Consider the following 18519-nt stretch of genomic DNA (forward strand, 5'->3'; position numbering starts at 1 on the left):
TCAATGGCTCAGATTAAAGGTTTTGGAATTCAATTTATTAAAAAATGTGGCAGCCTGTGAAACCCTTTCAGGTCGATGGGTCATTTGATCGATCAGATCTGGGTTAACCAATACTCAGACTGTCTTGCGTATCAGCCATCAACACGTGATTAACTGTGAGCGATGCTACACCCTCATTGTCATTCTTTACACCACACGAGCGCTGTGTTTATTTCCTGCACTTTATCTAAAGGAGTCATTGATCTGATGGGGACACATAGCCGGAGACCTCATGAACAACAATCCAGTGGAAATAGAATACAACATTTTAAGGATCTGATTTAAGAACAATTATAACCAAAATAAACTCTAACAATACAATTATGTATATTGTTATTCTACTTAAAATGAAATGTAAATAAAGCTGCAAAGGATTAACCACACACACACATAATAAGAACATTAGTTATCACTGATTTGTTCTCTTGACAACTTGCTGTAGTTAACGCCACCTGGTGGCTGTAGGTTGTAATTGCGGTCAACACGTGGACGAATAACCCCACATATCACATCCATGTCTTTATTGCACAATCAGAACTGGAATAAACATGATAGTACAACAACGCTTTGCAACTAAAACACGAACAAAATCAAACCCAGTGCAGCAACATGGCAGATTTAAAAAAAAGTCAACATAGAAACAACTCATACATATAAAAAGCCTTTTTTTTTTGGTAGTCCAAATAACTTCATACATGATTTTACCTCCTTTGATATATTTGGACTGGTCTGATTATTGCTTGATTATTTACAGGCATGAGCTCTATCGCTAACACAGGCAGTGATTTCGTCCCTGGGTTTCGTGGTCAGTGCATTAATATCCCCAGTAGTCGGAGTCCCTTCGTCAGCGCGGGCCCCACCCTGCAGCCGCGAGGCCGAGGGCCAGCGACAGCAGCAGCGTCGTCACGGAGCCTCCGACTCCTGGAGCTGCAACAGGAAATATGCGAGGGAGTGGAAGTCAGAGACATGGAGGGGAGGGGTGAGAAAATGATGAAACGCGTTACAGCCAGGAGGTCTTATCACATGGAAACGCAGCCTCAAGATAACCTGCAGGCCGCCGCTGTGTCTTTGAATTCGTCATTTCGGGACGTAAACAGTGTTACAGGAGATCTCATCTTCACCGGCCCGGAAGCACGACTGCAATCAATGTCATCCTTATCGAGATAAAACTCATCTACAATGGATCTCCAACAGTCGCCACAGGAATGTCTAACCCAAATAACTCCCGTTTCTCCCCGACACCCAATACCAACCGAGCAAACGCAGATAACATTTGACGGAACATTCCACATCCATGACGTCACAGCAGAAACAAAATGTCCAATAACTGGTTTCCCACTTTGAGCTGAGCCCAGAGAGAACCATCGACAGTCCTGCAGGACCGTGTTTATGCATCGTTACCCGTTTATAAAACTCACGTTATGTAGAAACCATGCTCCCATCTCCCCGTCACCCATGCATCATCACCCAGGTCAGTTGCACCTGTGCCCCAAATATCAATTACCTGCCACACTGCTCCACACTGCCCCCTGTGGTCAACCTGAGATAGACGCCACACTCAAACATATAATACACACTTGACTAACGGCGCCTATGTGAATATCTGTTAGCACGGTTATATACTAATACTCTTAGAATATATACAGTTTTTACAAGCAATTCATCAATAGATTTTGTGTGATGGTAATGCAGTAAAGACGTATGAAGCCAATCTGTGTTGAAAACCAATTACAAAGCAATATTATTTTAATATTAACCAAAACTATTGCAAAGGTGATGGACATCATGCTAGTTATCACAACATTAATATATTTATAATGTGTTAATAATATCCCAAAAGTATACTTTTGGGATATGATATCCCTTTATTTGTCCCAAGGGGGGGATTTCAAAAATCACAGCAACGGTGCACATCAGAGCATCAATAAAAATATATATAAAACACAATATTAAAAAACTAAATATACAGGGGGAAAATAAAGTAAAGTGCTGAGTTTGCCAGGATCTCCAGTGATCTACTGCAGCAATTAATATATAAAAATGGCATGAATAAGTTAACTAATTTATTACCAAAAAAATGGTATATTTAAACTCAGTACTTGTTTCAATGCTAATTTAGAGCACATATTTTACAAAAAACATGCTTGAACACAAAGTTTGAAGAAGTACATTTAAGTAAATTGCTGGATATTTTTCTTATGTATTTCTTGAAAGTATACTACAGTACAATTATTTTAAAGTGTTTTAAAAGTTGAATTTTTAAAATAGGTGAAAGCGTGACTTTAGTATACTTTTTATATATTTGCAGAAAGTACAATTGTTTGATAGTATATTTGCAATATACTATTGAACATTTCAGTATATTTTAAATACATTAAAGTATATATTCTACTCAACTTAACCTTGTTTCAAAGTCATCCTACCAAGTCGTGACGGACATATTTCAAATACCAACACAGTACTGATATACTTTGGTACTTTTTGACCCGTGCCGTATGCTTTGAAGTGTTGATGACATTAAAAAAAACAAAAAGAGATCTTACCATGTGAGGAGCTTTTGGGAACTGAAAAAAAAAAAAGAGAAAAGTGAGGCGTCAGACAAATCCTCTCCAGTGGATGTTCAGATTCATGCCCATGCTGCCGTTATGTCAACACACACGTGTCCTTTACACAACACACATACACACCGGCGATGGTGAACGTGGTCTCCATGCCGGCGTAGATGTGGTCGGTGACGTGACAGTGGAGCAGCCACGTCCCCGGGTTCCCGGCGACCATCTCCACGGTCTGGAAAATCCCGGGGAAGAGATCGAAGACGTCTGCACGGTGCACGCGGTCCGTCTAACGCACACAACACAACAAACACACAAACACAGGGGAACAACAAGAAAGAAATAGGCACCAGTTGAAATCCACACTTGATCTCATCAACCTCCCTTTCTTTCCATAAAATATACCAAAACATTGGAAAGATCTTGGGTCTAGATCACAATGATAATTCATGTGAAATACAATTTTAAAATCACACCTGCGAAACTAAAAAGCTAAACTGCTTTGAGTTGTCATCAAACAGTATCAATAAGCTTGTTTACAAGACTCTTATGCCAAGACGTATTCACAGAGGGATACAATAAAGTGGATCTTTGGATGGATGGGAAAAACAACAGTGATTGGAAATGCTATTCAGCCCATAAATAATTTATAAACAGTTGCCGATAGCTTTGGGATACACTCAAACAAATTGATCTCAAATGTAAACCACCGAGTGGACTGAAAACAAGTAAAACAAAATCACACAATATTGAAAATGATCTCTGCTCTTTCTGCTTCCAAAAAAGATGAACTCGGGGCGCATTTCAACACGCGATGTAGATGGAGCATAAAAACACCCAATATCAGAAGTGTATTATTAGACTGGTTTCAAACGGACTCGTTCTACACTGTTCAATACAGTTATCAAAAGGTCCGTTATATGTGTATAAATTTGCCCTCGGGGTTACCTTGTAGGTAAAAGTCTCAGCGTGGAAGTGAACGGTGTGTATGTCCACTTCGTTGCCCATGCCCAGAAGATACCAGTCAACCTTCTGGCCCTGGATCATCTCCAGTCCACGGAGGTTCCCATACAGTTGACCATTGATCCCTTCAATAGACACAGAGATTACCACACACACTTATCACGGAGAACCAGACACAAGCCGGACTTCCTTTTGACAACGACATTAATACAACTTATATAGGAACTTTGGCACATGTATAAAAGGCAATTTAAAAAAATCTTTTTAAAATGTATTTACTTTAATTTTTGGAATTTAATTTCTTTTAATTTCATTATTTATTTTATATTATATATATTTATATTATATATATATTTTATATTATATATATATTTTATTTAATTAATTTAATTTATTTTATTTTATTTATTTTATTCATTTTATTTAACCCAGTTCTCTTCCGAGGATCAATACGTTCCTTCAGTGACTAAAAGACACTTTCGATCTCCCGTCTCGTCTCTCACCGTGCATCATGTTGCTCTCCTGGAAGTCCTCGTCTTTAACGAAGGTATCCGGGTCGACTTCAAGGTATGTTCTGATGTTGTCGTCCAAGTACCACGACTGGTTTTCATCGTGCACCATGAAGAGCAGAGCGAACTCCTTCTCCACGTCGGTCCTCCGTCTGTCGGGCCCCTCGCCGCGCTGCAGCGTCCCGGGCCTGCATACGACCAGCGGCCCCACAAGACCGCTGTACAGATCCTGAGCGATAACACATGAATTCTGTTATGAACGTCCACATTTCTACTCCGACTGAAGAAGAAAACTGAAGAAATTATACTTTTAAAGTGGTTTCCTGTCTATTTTATCTTGATACTGCAACATCTGGTTTCAAACCACAATCAAATATTTGTTTCCAACATTTTTCTAAATTAGAAACCAGCTTTTAATTTCTATTGATATGGGGCAGCAAAATCTAATAGTGCATATAAAAGGTAGTTAGTTGTTGCAATTGCCGCCAATGCCCATTAAATTCATTATTTTTGCAGCAACAATGTGATGTGTGTGTGTGTCATATGTACCTTAACGAAGTCCACGTTGGAGTAGTAGGCATACGAGATGCAGTTAGGATCCGAGACCCCCGGACCAGAGCTTTCAGGAATATCCCACGTCAGCTCGATGATGCGGCCTGGAGACGAGAGAACGTTAACCCTCCTGCTAAGTTCATTTCTCAGGTACAGCAACGATGTTGAATCATCCAAAAGTTGTCAGAAACCCCAAAAATCCTAAGAAATATAGTTTGTACCTCATCACCAATACCATGACTAACAATTCAATCAGTTTTGGGTTATTCACCCATCCATAGATCAGAGCTCAACTCACTCATTTTAATAAAAAATACATGTTCAAACATCTTTAAATAAATTGCATTAATCTACCATAACATGTATTTTCTCATAAATTTTATTTAAACTTCTTTTTTCCTAATGTGGTGATGAGAACATCATCTCTGTATTATAAACCTGCAAGGGGGGGAGGTTGCAAATGCATGATTTAAATGTTTTTAAATTTTTACTTTGATTACATTAAGGTAAGCAGAAGAAGTTTTATACAGACAAAGTACATAACAGGAGGGTTAAACCTTTTTGTGAGAAAACAACGGCACACATTTGAAATAATTTCCCCCCCAAATATGATTTATTTCTCACCGGGGTTGACGGGGATGTGAGCGCCGCTGGCCTTCACGCCGTGCGGGCTGATCGAGTACGGACGGCTCGCTTTGTTCTTGAACGTGATCACAACTTGCTCCCCGGTCTCCGCTTTGACTATTGGACCTATAGGAAGAAAAAAAACATTAGAAATTATTTGTATTCACTTTTATGTTAAACTTCAGAAAAAACAACTTTGACAGGGAGCATTAACTTTATTCATATAGCACCTTTAAAAATAGAGTTAATAAAGTGCTCAACAGAGTCAAGGCAAAACAAATGGAATCGTAAAATTAAAAAATTAAAAATAAAGAACAAAGAAACTAAATTAGATCAAAGAACTGCAGGAAAGGACGACATCACTTAAAAGCTGTTGTATAAAAATGGGTTTTAAGAAGTGATTTAAAAAAAAAAGCTGGTTCTGCAATAAGTGAAGAGACAAAGACAAATAGATGAGATTAGATTTGTCACAGTTTAGCAACACACTTTCCTTTTATGAGTTGTTTTCATCCTGTCTGCCTGTTTCACTATCACGTCATTCAAGATCCTGCTTCCCGTCTCGTTAGTCCAACTCCCTTCACCTGTTCTCTCACCTGCCTCTGGCCACTCCCACCTCGTTAGTCCCTCATTCCCTTCACCTGGTCCTCATGCCCGTCTCACCTGTTGCCCATTCCCTCGTTAGTCCCTGTCTACTCAGGTCCCCTCACTTGTCCTCTGCCAGATTATCTTGTGTTTTCAGCCCTCGTGTGTTACATATTGTGTTTATATATTTCTTAGTGTTCTGTTCCTGATGATTCTCTGAGTAAAGATCATTATTTGCAGTTCTGTCTCCTGAGTCTTGCTATTGGGTTCATACTAATACTCCCGTGACAAGATTATATATTCCTTTATTAGTCCCACAGTGGGGAAATTGTAGGATCACAGCAGCGGATGCACATTAGAGCATTAATGAAAGCTAAAAAATAAAAATACAGTACTAAAATACTAAATATACAGAGGAAACAAAATACATACACAAGGCAGTGACCCAAGTGAATTTTCAGCAGGCTAAAGTGTCCAGGATAAAGTGCTGAGTGTGCCAATTAAATAGTTTTATAGAAAGACTACATGGTTGAATCAACTATACATACATGCAAATAAAACCTCTTTCCATCATAAAGAGCACTGAGCTTACCCAGAATTCCCAAGTGCTGCTGCCGTTCCTTCTGGACCCTGAAGGTGCCGTCGGTGTATTCTCTGTACACCACCTTCTTGTAGCGCGAGCCGATTCTGTTTTCCCCTTTTGCCACAAATATATTGCCTGGACTGGGACACATGTACCAATTTGCTTCCATTAACAAACAGTAATAAGTTACGCCACTAATCACAGGCTGCGGGCTCCAATGCGGGGAACACATCGCCCTGCAATCATCTTACACACACACACACACCTGTTCTCCTGCGTGGCGTTGTGCTTCTCCAGCTCCCAGTCTCTTTTTGGCGAGAAGTCCCACTCTATTTCTTCGGCGCTGATGAAATACTGCACGATCTGGGTCGGCCCTCGCGAGTGCGCGAGCTTGGGTTTGTGACCCGGGCAGAGGTTCACCCGGTAGTGCTGCCTCATGCCGGCCGAGAAGTGGTCCGTCACCCTGCAGCTCACCTCATACAGGCCTGAGAAGAGGTTTAGAGGGAATGTGTTTATGGATTATGAGGCAGCTGAAACATCCAGTATCTCCTCTGTGGCTCCCTGGAACACTGGTTTATTTTGGGAGGGAGAGGATTTTGAGCTAAATAAGCAATTTCCACCAGAATGATGTATGTGCTGATTTAAGGGGAGATATATTTGCATATGACTGATAGCCTGATGAAAAATAGCCTCTTGGCTAACTCTGGCCCATTTACAGATTTTTTTTTATTAATGTGCACTGTCGCTTAAAAAGGTTGTTTTTGCATTTTCTTAACAAATTGAAAATATGTCAGTATATGTATATATATTATATACACATATATACATATATATACTGCATATATATATATATATATGTGTTTATAAGATGTATATAATATAATTATAATAATAAAATAATATATATATATATACTGCACACACATATATACATATATATAATATAATAATAATATATATAATAATAATATTATTTATATATATATATATGTATAAATCACTTTTATCTGTTTGTGCACTATATTTGATCTCATACCATTGTAAATGTAATCTTTAAATTCTTGCACTGAGTTGACTGATGATTGTTGTTGTTGTTGTTCTGTCTAATGTACACACCGGCCGTCAAGTCAAATTATTTGTGTGTCTGACACACGCAGCAAGTCAATGTTTCTGATTCTGATATTCGTAGATTGAAGTGGAGGTGTTTAATTTTTTTATTCAAACATAACTGGTGATTGAAAGCAGAATTCATGTGTATGTCCTCAGTGTAGTTCACTACTTCATTTGTGTTGGTATTTGGACTTTGGGGAAGCCACACTTCACTTGTTTTATTGTAGAGTTCTCCATCTTCAGAGCACGTTTATAATTTGTGTTTATATTTTGAGGTTGTGACATAATCCTCTCTGCCAAATCACCTCATAATATAAACTGTATTTTCATTATTTGCATTGTCTTATCTTCTGCCTCTCATATTCTAATGTCAGTGATTTTGTGAATTTGGATGTATATATTCTAAAACTTAAAAAACTCAATATCTATTGACTCAAATATAGATATTTCCTAATGGTGTTGTAGTTATTGATGTCTCTCCAGTTGGAACACGGATACACGTCACGTTATCTCAGCATGCTTATAAAGAACAAATCTGTCTGTGTGTGTGGGTGTCTGTCCATGTGTGTGTGTGTGTGTGTGTGTGTGTGTGTGATATAACTAACCAGGAGTGCTCGGCTGCATGAAGGCGGTCGCCGTGGTGTGAGGGAACACGCTGAGTGTGTCGCGTGTCGTGCTCTGCTTCTTGAAGGTGTTCCCCTCGAAATAAACACCGTGGATGTCCACCTCTGTGCCGAGCCCAAACGTGTACCAACTCACTCTGTCCCCGGCACACATCTCCAGTCCCTGAAGGTTCCCATACATGCGTCCGTTCACAGCTGGTATAAAAATAAAAATAAACAGAAATAGCACTAAGTTCTAATCAGTATCAATCAAATAATATCTCAATCAAAAACATGCAGTGAGGTGAAACCACACATTGATTTACCGTGCATCAAATTGCTCTCCTCAAAGTCTTCGCCTAATGGGTTTGTGTCGGTGCTGCCAAACATCTCAATATTCTCCTTCAAATACCAGCTCATATTTTCATCCATGACAGAAAACAGGAGGAAGAACTCTCGATCCAGACCCTTCTGTAACACACACACACACACACACACAGTAAGAGAAAGGATGTACATTAGGGGGTTTCATTGCAGTGAGCATCATGAATACAACTGTTTTAAATGTGTATATTTCATTTACTCTGCATGCTTTTATGTTCTGTGTCTCTGGCATGGATGTTTTTATTCTCTCCATTTTAACATAGTTTTCATTGTTCATAGTTTTCATTGTTCGTTGTTTTAATTTGCTTTGTCTGTTTTGAAAGTTGTGAGACTTCTTGTAGAATTGTCTTGTTAGTACTTGACAATCTCTAAGAGTTCTCCCTATTAATTTTTTGTGCAGCCAGTGGAAAGTGTAAATATTGTACAAACATTGTATGTGTAATCTTGTATTTTAGGTTTGTTTTAAGACATCTGCCTCTCAGGACTAGATGAAAAAGAGCCTCTTGGCACATTTACAGAAATGTTTTTTAATAATGTGCACTGTCCCTTATCAAATAAACCAAAGAAGAAAAAAAAAAGAAATATCAAGGCCTGCTGTTTTGTTTATCTTTATCTGTAGAACAGTGTACTTTGTTGTCATCTTATTTGATCTGCGATGGCCCGATTTGCTGGAAGATATAATTGAATTTGATCAGATCCCAATATAGCGCGATGAGGTTTTGATTCCCTGTATTTCTCTGTGAGAGAACGTGTGTGCGAGTGGAGGATGAAGCGCCACCTGGGCTCCGTTCTCCGCCAGCGTTCCCTTCTTGCACACGAGCAGCGGTCCCACTAATCCGGAGTTGGTGTCTGCGGCGGGATCGGTGGCAGAGAAGTACAGGTAGGGGATGCAGGGGGAATCGGATGAGGACGGCCCTTCCAGCACCTGCCAGGTGTAGGTGAAGTTCTGCCCTGGACCAACGTGGGAGCCCGGCTTGTCAACACCTGCAGCACGGCACACAAAGAACCAACTGGTTGTTTGAAATAAGCTTTTTCTTCTTCTGTAAAACTCTTTAAATTGAGCCTGGAAACAGTTTTAAAAAAACGTGTGTGATTCATTAAGTTGCATTATTTTAAGTTGTGCACTGCAGATATTGTCATCTCTTAGTCAATAAACCTTTCCGACATGGAATTCATACAGAAAAAAAAGCGGATTATCATTTGAGTTTTGGGTCTTTGTTTTAAATTAAATTAATTCTCTGGTCTGTAACATTAGAAACACAGAAAGACTAAATGTCTCTATCAACCTGAAATGTTAACAACCACCTATAGTTCCACTAGAATACAGCTCCATGAATCCTCTCTCCTTAAGTAAGTAAGTGAAGTATATTTATATTGCAAAGACAAAGGGTCTCAAAGTGAAGTACAGTAGTCAATTAAAACAAATTGGCAATAACAGGAGCCAAAATATTTCAACAGTTAAAAGAGCAACACAATAAAACTCAAATAAAAATAAATGGATAAAAAGATAAGAAGAAGGCCATAGAGATGTAATTTAACCAAATGCCAGTGTAAACAGGTATGTTTTGAGATGGTGTATAAATGATACTATCACCACTCAAGTTAAACATTTTAAATGATGGCAATGGTTGCTTCCTCACCGTCCTCATAGCTGACTCCCTGGAAGCGTTTATCGTACTGCAGGCCATGAGGCTGGATGCTGTAATTTCTATCAGCTTCATTCATGAAAGTCACTCTGAGAGTGTCTCCTTCCTCTGCCCTCAGGACTGGACCTGGACAAACACAAACACACAGTGTGACCGGACAGGAGTATGTAGGAGGAAGACACAAGTGTTCCAGAGAGAACAGAAGAGGGAGTATGATATACATTTGCTAAATCTGGAACTTGGCTAAAAAAGGAAGGTCCTTACCCAAGATTCCCAAGTGTTGAGAATTGGGGCTCGGTGGCTTTGTGACGGTGAAGGTGTCGTCTGTGTACTCCACGTATATCACTTTGAGGTATTCACCTCCGATCCCCCCCCTGTCTCGTCCAAAAAACACCTCAGACGCACTATAAGAGGAAGAGGTAGGGTGTGTGTGTGGGCGGGAGGAAAAGAGGATATGAAGCACAAGATACCGTAAGTAAACGGAACAGAGAACGACTGATACGTAATGGATACGTGGCCTAGATGACACAAACATCTCTCATTTTCTCTTGCGAAACAAGGGAACACAGTGAAATAGCTGATGTGTCAGGTCAGGAACAATAACAGAGACACGATAACAACTGAGTCACGATCACAAGATACACCGTTTACATTAGACGCCTCCCCGAGGGAACGGCCAGTTCACGTATAATCAGCCAAGAGCAGATGACAAACACACACACAGACAACTCTCTTCAGAGGTTCATCACTTCATAAAATAGTGATTATCTAGTCAGTAAGCTCCCAAGAGGCTGTACTTTCTAGATGCAAAAAAATGACTGATACATATTAGCCCGGCTAAAACAAACACAGGAATTATTATAATATCTATACTGTGTTAAGAGCTTGGAGGAATTTGATGAATATTTTATATTTGCATATATATATATATATTATATATATATAATATTAATGTTATTATTATATATATAAATATAATTATATTATATACCTATATATATACACATGTATATATATTATTATATATATATTATTATTAAAATATTCTATACATATATATATATAATATTATATACACATATAATATATATATACTAGGGCTGTCAGCGTTAACGCGTTAATCTATGCGATTAATTTGGCCGCCTTAACGCACACAAATATGTTTATGCAATTAACGACTTTTTTTTATTATTTATTTTTTTATAGATTTTATTTTTATTTTTATTTTATATACTTTATTAATCCACAAGGGGAAATTAGTTCTCTGCATTTAACCCATCCTTAGTTATTAAGGAGCAGTGGGCTGCAGTGATGCGCCCGGGAAGCAACTGGGGGTTCAGTGCCTTGCTCAAGGACACTTCGACTTGCTTCCGGTGTTCGTTGAAGTTGTTACATTCCTCTGAGTGTCAAACCGCGGCAGTACGGTTTGACACTGTTTCCATTTTTAAAACAATTATTTCTCCGCAAAAATAAGGAGCAGAAATCAGTTTAACTCGTGGATGAATCAGTCGGGTTTCCTCCTGCTCCTCCTTCCTCCCGTCTCCCCCTCTGATACACAGAGGAACGGAGGGCGACGTGTCGGGTGACGCGGCGCGGAAAGAACTCGTCACATGAAACCTTCAACGTGATTGGTCAATCCGTTTATCTGTCAACATTTTGCGAAAAAAACAACCAATGATCACTCAGTAAATCACAAGGACCTCCCACCACACATGTGAGGCTCTATAGCAGCCTGTCAGTCAGAGAAGCAGTTTTGTCTTTAAAAAGAAGGAACAAACTTTCAATTGCGATTAATCATGTATATTTATGTATATAATATTATAATAATAATAATATATATTGTAAGACATATTTTCAGTTTGTTAAGAAAATGCAAATTTTTTTTTTAAAGGGACAGTGCACATTAATAAAAACATTTCTGTAAATGTGCCAGAGTTAGCAAATAGGCTATTTTTCATCTGTATTCCCGAGAGGCAGATGTCATAACTTCAGGGTCCAAGGCACTATTGCAACATAACATGACAGGCTAGCCTATACAACTGGACATGCTATTTGCAGTATCAATTACATATTGGGCTAAATGTCTGAGCTAAATGAGTCAAATGGACATAATCCCCGATAATCTAAATAGTCGGGAGAAAGCTGGCACGTGTGCACATTCACTGCGTGTTCGGTTCCAACCGCCAGCAGAGTTTGCGTTGCACAGCCGTTACCATTGGTTAGGTTGGATGCCGCAGTATGACACTGATCGTTCATGAGGTGTCTGCTCACCTGTCGGCTTCAGTGAGGGATACATTGTTAATCAGATCCCTTCCCGAGGGGCCGTAGCTCCACTGGACTTTCTTCGCCGCCAGGTAGTAGTTTCTCACAATGCCACTCGCCACTGTAGAGTCGGCTTCACCGCCACATGACGTCACTTCATAAAACGCCTGCATCCCAGCTGGAATAAATAAAAAGAGTCACACACACGCACACACACATTACAAGGAGCTTTTTTCCCATGCACAAAGTGTTCAAAGCTTGTGGGGAAACTCCGCCTTGAGAGCCTCAGGAAATCTTAAGGGGTTATTTTTGATACTATCCCAGGCTTCAGTTATCAGAGTACTTCCTTTTCTTTTTCTTGAGCACACCAGACACTGACAGGAGGAACCAAAGCTGTAATTTGTGTAGTATATATATAATTGTGTATGTTTCTTTAAAGTCCCAGAGATACAAATAGGCTATTATGGTATGCCTGGTTTGAAGGAAAGCTGTGTAAGCATTGTGTTTAATGTTGAAGTAGGGCTCATTAAGTTCTTATTTCAATGGACTTTAGACGGCCTTAAAGTCCTGACTCGTGTTAGGAGTAATTTCAATGGACTTTAGAGGGCCTTAAAGTCCTGACTCATGTTAGGAGTAATTTCAATGGACTTTAGAGGGCCTTAAAGTCCTGACTCATGTTAGGAGTAATCTCAATGGACTTTAGACGGCCTTAAAGTCCTGACTCATGTTAGGAGTAATTTCAATGGACTTTAGAGGGCCTTAAAGTCCTGACTCATGTTAGGAGTAATTTCAATGGACTTTAGATGGCCTTAAAGTCCTAACTCGTGTTAGGAGTAATTTCAATGGACTTTAACCGGCCTTAAAGTCCTGACTCATGTTAGGAGTAGAAACTCGTGAAGTCCCTTTGACCAAATTACAGAGGAGTACCGCACAATGAAATGCATTCCCCCACGTCATCAATTCTGCACGATTTGAGCAGAGAGGTCAAAGGTCACACAGGGGTTAAAGGTCAGGTGCCCTACCCTGCAAGTGGTCGTTGACCTGGCACGTCAGCAACCACTTTCCCGTGGCCTTCGGGACCATCTCAGCCGTCGCAAACGTGGCCGGGAAGAGGCTGAGGACGTCGGTGCGGTGGCCGCGGTCCAGCAGCGTGTTCCCGTGGAAAAAGGCCGAGTGAATGTCCACCTCGTTACCCATGCCGAACAAATGCCAGGCGACGGCGCGGTGCTGGCACAACTGGATTCCAGGCAGGTTACCAAACATGTAACCGTTAATAGCTGTCACACAGAGAGAGAGAAAAGACAAACGGAGGTTAGAGGAAAGGACAAAGAGAACACACTTAGCCTTTAAACCTTCTTTTAGGGGCTTTGTAAAAAAGCAATTTGAAGTGATGAGTAAAAAATTTAGGACTCAGGGGAAAGGAAAGGGAAAACTGAGATAAACACGTGAAGAATTTGTGAAAAACAGTCCAATAAATCATATTTTTTATTCAATTTCATTGCGTTTTTGTATGACTGAAATCTGGGAAACATCTCTCCCACCGTGCATCTGGTTGGACTCCTGAAAGTCTGGGTCCTCCTGGTTGACTCCGCCCGGATCGGAGCAGTTTTGAATGTTGTCCTCCAGGTACCAACTCAGGTTTTCGTCCACCACGTTGAACATCAGGAAGACGTCCTGGTCCACATCATTTCGGACAGACTCTAGCTTTGCCTGATCCTGGACTGGATTGTTCGTCTCCTTCAAGATTCCTGCGCTCGTAGAGAAAGACGAGACGAGGTTCAGGATGAATACGTTAAATATGAAAATTCGGTCGATCGCAGCGAAAAGGAACACGTCATCTTTTTCCATTCCATTATCCAAATCGCTTATCCCATCTACCATGTAGCCCATCTCAGCACTCATTGGATGTATAATTCAATTCAGTTATATAGCCCACTATCACAAATTACACATTTTCCTCAGAGGGCTTTTTAATATGTGCACATACGACATCCCTGACCTCTGACCTCACATCGGATCACAAAAAAACTCCCAACAAATAGAAGAAAAAAACTTTCACAGGGAATAAAGAGGAAGAAACCTTCAGGAGGGCAACAGAGGAGGACCCCTCTCCAGGATGGAGAGAATAATAGATGTCATGTGACCAGATGAACAGAGTTACATAAACACATTCAATGAATATGACAGAGTGTATATGAATAGTTCATAGCAGGCATGAACCGCAGGTGTATACCAGGTTGTGAGTGTGGGGGAATTCCCCCTGTGGCTGTATTTGTATTCTTATATTATGTATATATGTTTCTTTTGTGGCCATCGTTTCAATGTAGTCATTAAGGGCTTAAGACTCTGGAGCGTTGGTGTAATTGACTTTTTAAGCATGGATGTGAAGAGGCCTTTGGTGACTGTAGCTATGATTAAGGAACATGCAAATTAATTACAATTGCTATATGAATCAATCAGACAATATACAGCCACGTCATGAGAAACTTCTCTTCCGATGTGAAATCAGTATGATGAAACAGCAGGTATCGTCACATATCTTCATACCTTTCTTGCAGGTGAGCAGAGCTCCGATAAGACCCGAGGCGATTTCTCTGGGGGCGTCCAGGTGGGAGTGGTAGACCCACGTCAGGCAGTTGGCGTCGCCATCCGTGGGGGCAAACTCTGGCCTGACCTCCCAGCGGTAGGTGTAGCTGCCCCCGGGGGGAACGGAGTCGTCCTTCTTCATCTCGCTTGATGTCCCATCTGGATAGAGCGCCCCTGGTAGACCAATAGAAAGATGTTTATTCTGAGCCCACTCTCTGTTTCCAATGCAGAGGAATGTTTTCGCTTCACGTCCGGAGAAAGCAACGCCGCAGTCTAAACGAGCACATTCCTGAGACGCACAACCGAGGACATGGAATATGTCATGAGCATGAATGTGATGATAGGTTTGATCGACTGAGTTTCATTCTTCAATGGAGGTTTCCCAAGTCCAGGTTCATATTAATTTCCTCGATGGGTCTTATCTCTGTGAAACGTTCAGCCTCTATGTGTTTCGGTGATATATGAACACATGAATGACCTCAGTCTTGGTAATAGATGTCTCAAGTACACTGACCTCTGTACCAATATGCGAACCCTCACATGACATGGTTGAATTTTTTTTTAACCAGTTGTGGCAACGAGGTGTGTTTAGGCTGCAGAGTGGGTGGAGCGGGAGTGTGGTTCAGGGAACGGTGTCTAATTGGCCTCAGCTGGTGGCTGATTGTTAATCTGCTTGTTAATCAGCCACCAGTTGAGGCCAATCTGTGTTTGCGTCTGTCCCCATAAAAGCAGTGTATGCCTATCCTTTGGTGCTTGGGGGAGAAATGGTTTCCAGTGGGACCTGTGTTGACGCCCCATCCTCTTCCTCTCTCCCTTCGTCTCGCTCCCTTCCGCCCCAATTTGCTATTTGTAAAATATCAGACGTCACTGGACCCGAAATATTCTTTATGAGTCATCGACAGATTGATGTGTAAGATGCTTATTAAAGCACTACATCCTACTGGGTTAAGAGGGCAAATAAAAAGTTAGTTTAGGTTCCTGCCCCATGGACTTTTAGAAGCACAATGCATCTCCACCGGTGAGCGGGGGATGGGGGCCCGTTGCGCAACAAGGAGATGCAAAGTTCAGGATACTACTTACATGTGGAGGGAATAAAAGACCATATTAGTCACACGGTTATTGGACTCATTTAGTCCGTATCACATTTGCTAGTCCTATAATTTTATGAGCCTGCCAGCGACAGTCTGACTAGAGTTACACAAAGCTTTTCCATTTGACAGAATAATTAGTCTGAATATGAAGGCAACGACAATGTTCATCACCGAGCCTGCATATTAAATTGTCCTGTTGGTCTGAAGTACCGTAATGCCGTAACTTTGAAGGCCCTCCAATGACTCAAATCTCTTCGATCAGACTTCATTCTTAATTTCTAAATCCCCATTGCTGTCATTCTGACATATATAGTTGTAAACTGTTGCTATTCATTTTAGAAGGAAATCCATTCAGTATGTTATTCAATATTAAATATTAGAAGTCGTCCTATTATTACAGCAACTGCAGGGCATCAGTTAGTATGATTGAGCTGAGATGTATCATAATGACCTTCGCATTGAAAATGCCGGAAGGTTATGTTTTGATCGCCGTGTATTTATTTATTTGTATGCGTGTTATTCGCAAAACTCAAAAAGTATTGAACCGAATCGCATGAAATTTGGTAGGATGATTGTTTATTATCCGGGGACCAGTTGATTAGATTTTGGGATCGATCGGGTCAAAGGTCAAGGTCAAAGGTCATGAACAGGACAAATCTTCTTGAATCACATGGAATTTGGTGGAATGATTGGTTATTATCCGGGGACCATTTGATTAGATTTTGGGATCAATCGGGTCAAAGGTCAAGGTCAAGGTCATGGAAAGGTCAAAATCTTTTTTTTTACCATAGCACGATACATTTTTGTCCAATTGGCATGCAACTAATGCCAAAATGTTCATAATTCAATGCCCAATCTTGTGATATGCGAAGGTATGCGCTCTACCGAGTGCCCGTTCTAGTTGATTCATGTTTCTGCACTGCTTTTTTGTGTGTGAATACAGTGTGTATCTCTACATGCAGGGTGGGTATGATGCAGCACTATACCCTCTGTATTCTTCTCGTAGAAAACTCCATGAGGATGCATGGAGTAGCTCCTGGTCGCAAAGTTCTTCAGGTGGACCACGATAACTTCGTCAACCTCAGCTCGCAGTATCGGCCCCAGGAAGCCGAGCCAGGGCGGTCGGGAGGCCAGGCGGCTGTACGTGGCATCCGTGTACTCTCTGAACATGGCCTTCTTGTAAACACTGCCGATACGATGGGCTCCTCTTTTCAGAAACGTGGATGCATGCCTGAGACAGAAGTGGAAACAGAGAAGTGGGTAAACATGAAGGAAGGTCTTGTGTGAGAGGCAAAAGAGAAAGAGACACATATGTAGCCATTTCTTCATTTCAAGGCTATTGTAGAGTACAGATTACACAATGACGGAGTTTTATTTATTTTGTAAACATTCCGAAAAATGTGATGTGAATTGTTTGGCAACAAATAAGCAGTGGTGTATAAAGTACCCAAAAGTCATACTTGAGTAAAAGTAAAGATACTTGACTGGAAAATTACTCAAGTAAAAGTAAAAGTCACCTATGAGAATACTACTTGAGTAAAAGTATTAAAGTATCTGATTTTTTTTGTACTTAAGTATCAAAAGTAATTTTCTGATATTAAATGTACTTAAGTATTGAAAGTAAAAGTAAATGCTGTTAATAAAAAAAACAAAGGGTCAGAATTTTGAGAATTATGAAGTTTATTTGTTTGGGTGCTGTGGCCGCCATGAACAAGGAGTATGAGCTAGGATGAACTTAGCAAGATATGAATACTATGAAATTACTAAAATATAAAAACACGATTAACACAGAAAAAAGCAGAACCAAAAGTAACAACAAAAATCATCACTTTAAAGTGAAAAATGTCTTGTTCATCTTCAAAAGAAGTTGATTTTCAAAATGGACAGATGTCAGTGTCGCTCTTCTGGGGCTGAAGACGAGTCCTGCGATGCTGAGGAGCCGTTCACATGGTGCAGGTAGAGTGTGTCTAGCTTCACAGGCCCTGATGGTGCAGGTAGAGTGTGTCTAGCTTCACAGGCCCTGATGCAGGTAGAGTGTGTCTAGCTTCACAGACCCTGATGCAGGTAGAGTGTGTCTAGCTTCACAGGCCCTGATGCAGGTAGAGTGTGTCTAGCTTCACAGGCCCTGATGGTGCAGGTAGAGTGTGTCTAGCTTCACAGACAGCCTGCACACAGTTGGGAAGCATTTCAGCAAGTCAACGTGATCCACGTCTCCATCCAGCTGTTTGCTGCTGTCATGCGCTTGAGATGACGAAGAAGGAGTTCTCTTCATCAGATGAACTGGACCTGGTGGCATCACATAGCTGCAGGGAGGGTTCTTCCATGTGCTGCTTGATGTAGTCCATTCCTGAAATAAAGTGAGAGTATTATAGACATGATAGAATTAATAACACTTCCTAACATGTCATGACCCCAACCAACAGTTTTGTACTAA

General features: G+C 40.6%; 1 protein-coding gene across 1 annotated transcript in view; it reads right to left on the reverse strand.

Annotated features, from left to right (window-relative positions):
• Positions 1-545: 545 nt before the first annotated feature.
• hephl1b (hephaestin-like 1b) overlaps positions 546-18519 on the reverse strand; it is a 21818-nt gene continuing 3844 nt past the window's right edge. The window contains exons 2-20 of the mRNA XM_056440242.1: positions 17072-17316; positions 14956-15168; positions 13950-14156; positions 13431-13685; positions 12418-12586; positions 10411-10550; positions 10141-10272; positions 9279-9484; positions 8443-8587; positions 8120-8332; positions 6670-6889; positions 6414-6544; positions 5240-5365; positions 4613-4719; positions 4058-4292; positions 3540-3679; positions 2727-2880; positions 2583-2603; positions 546-966 (exon numbers count right to left, since the gene is read on the reverse strand). Coding sequence (XP_056296217.1) covers positions 884-966; positions 2583-2603; positions 2727-2880; positions 3540-3679; positions 4058-4292; positions 4613-4719; positions 5240-5365; positions 6414-6544; positions 6670-6889; positions 8120-8332; positions 8443-8587; positions 9279-9484; positions 10141-10272; positions 10411-10550; positions 12418-12586; positions 13431-13685; positions 13950-14156; positions 14956-15168; positions 17072-17316 — 3142 coding nt within the window. The 3' untranslated portion in view covers positions 546-883. The remainder of the gene's footprint in view (positions 967-2582; positions 2604-2726; positions 2881-3539; positions 3680-4057; positions 4293-4612; positions 4720-5239; positions 5366-6413; positions 6545-6669; positions 6890-8119; positions 8333-8442; positions 8588-9278; positions 9485-10140; positions 10273-10410; positions 10551-12417; positions 12587-13430; positions 13686-13949; positions 14157-14955; positions 15169-17071; positions 17317-18519) is intronic.

Source organism: Pseudoliparis swirei, chromosome 3 (assembly GCF_029220125.1).
Source record: "Pseudoliparis swirei isolate HS2019 ecotype Mariana Trench chromosome 3, NWPU_hadal_v1, whole genome shotgun sequence".
Taxonomy (NCBI): domain Eukaryota; kingdom Metazoa; phylum Chordata; class Actinopteri; order Perciformes; family Liparidae; genus Pseudoliparis; species Pseudoliparis swirei.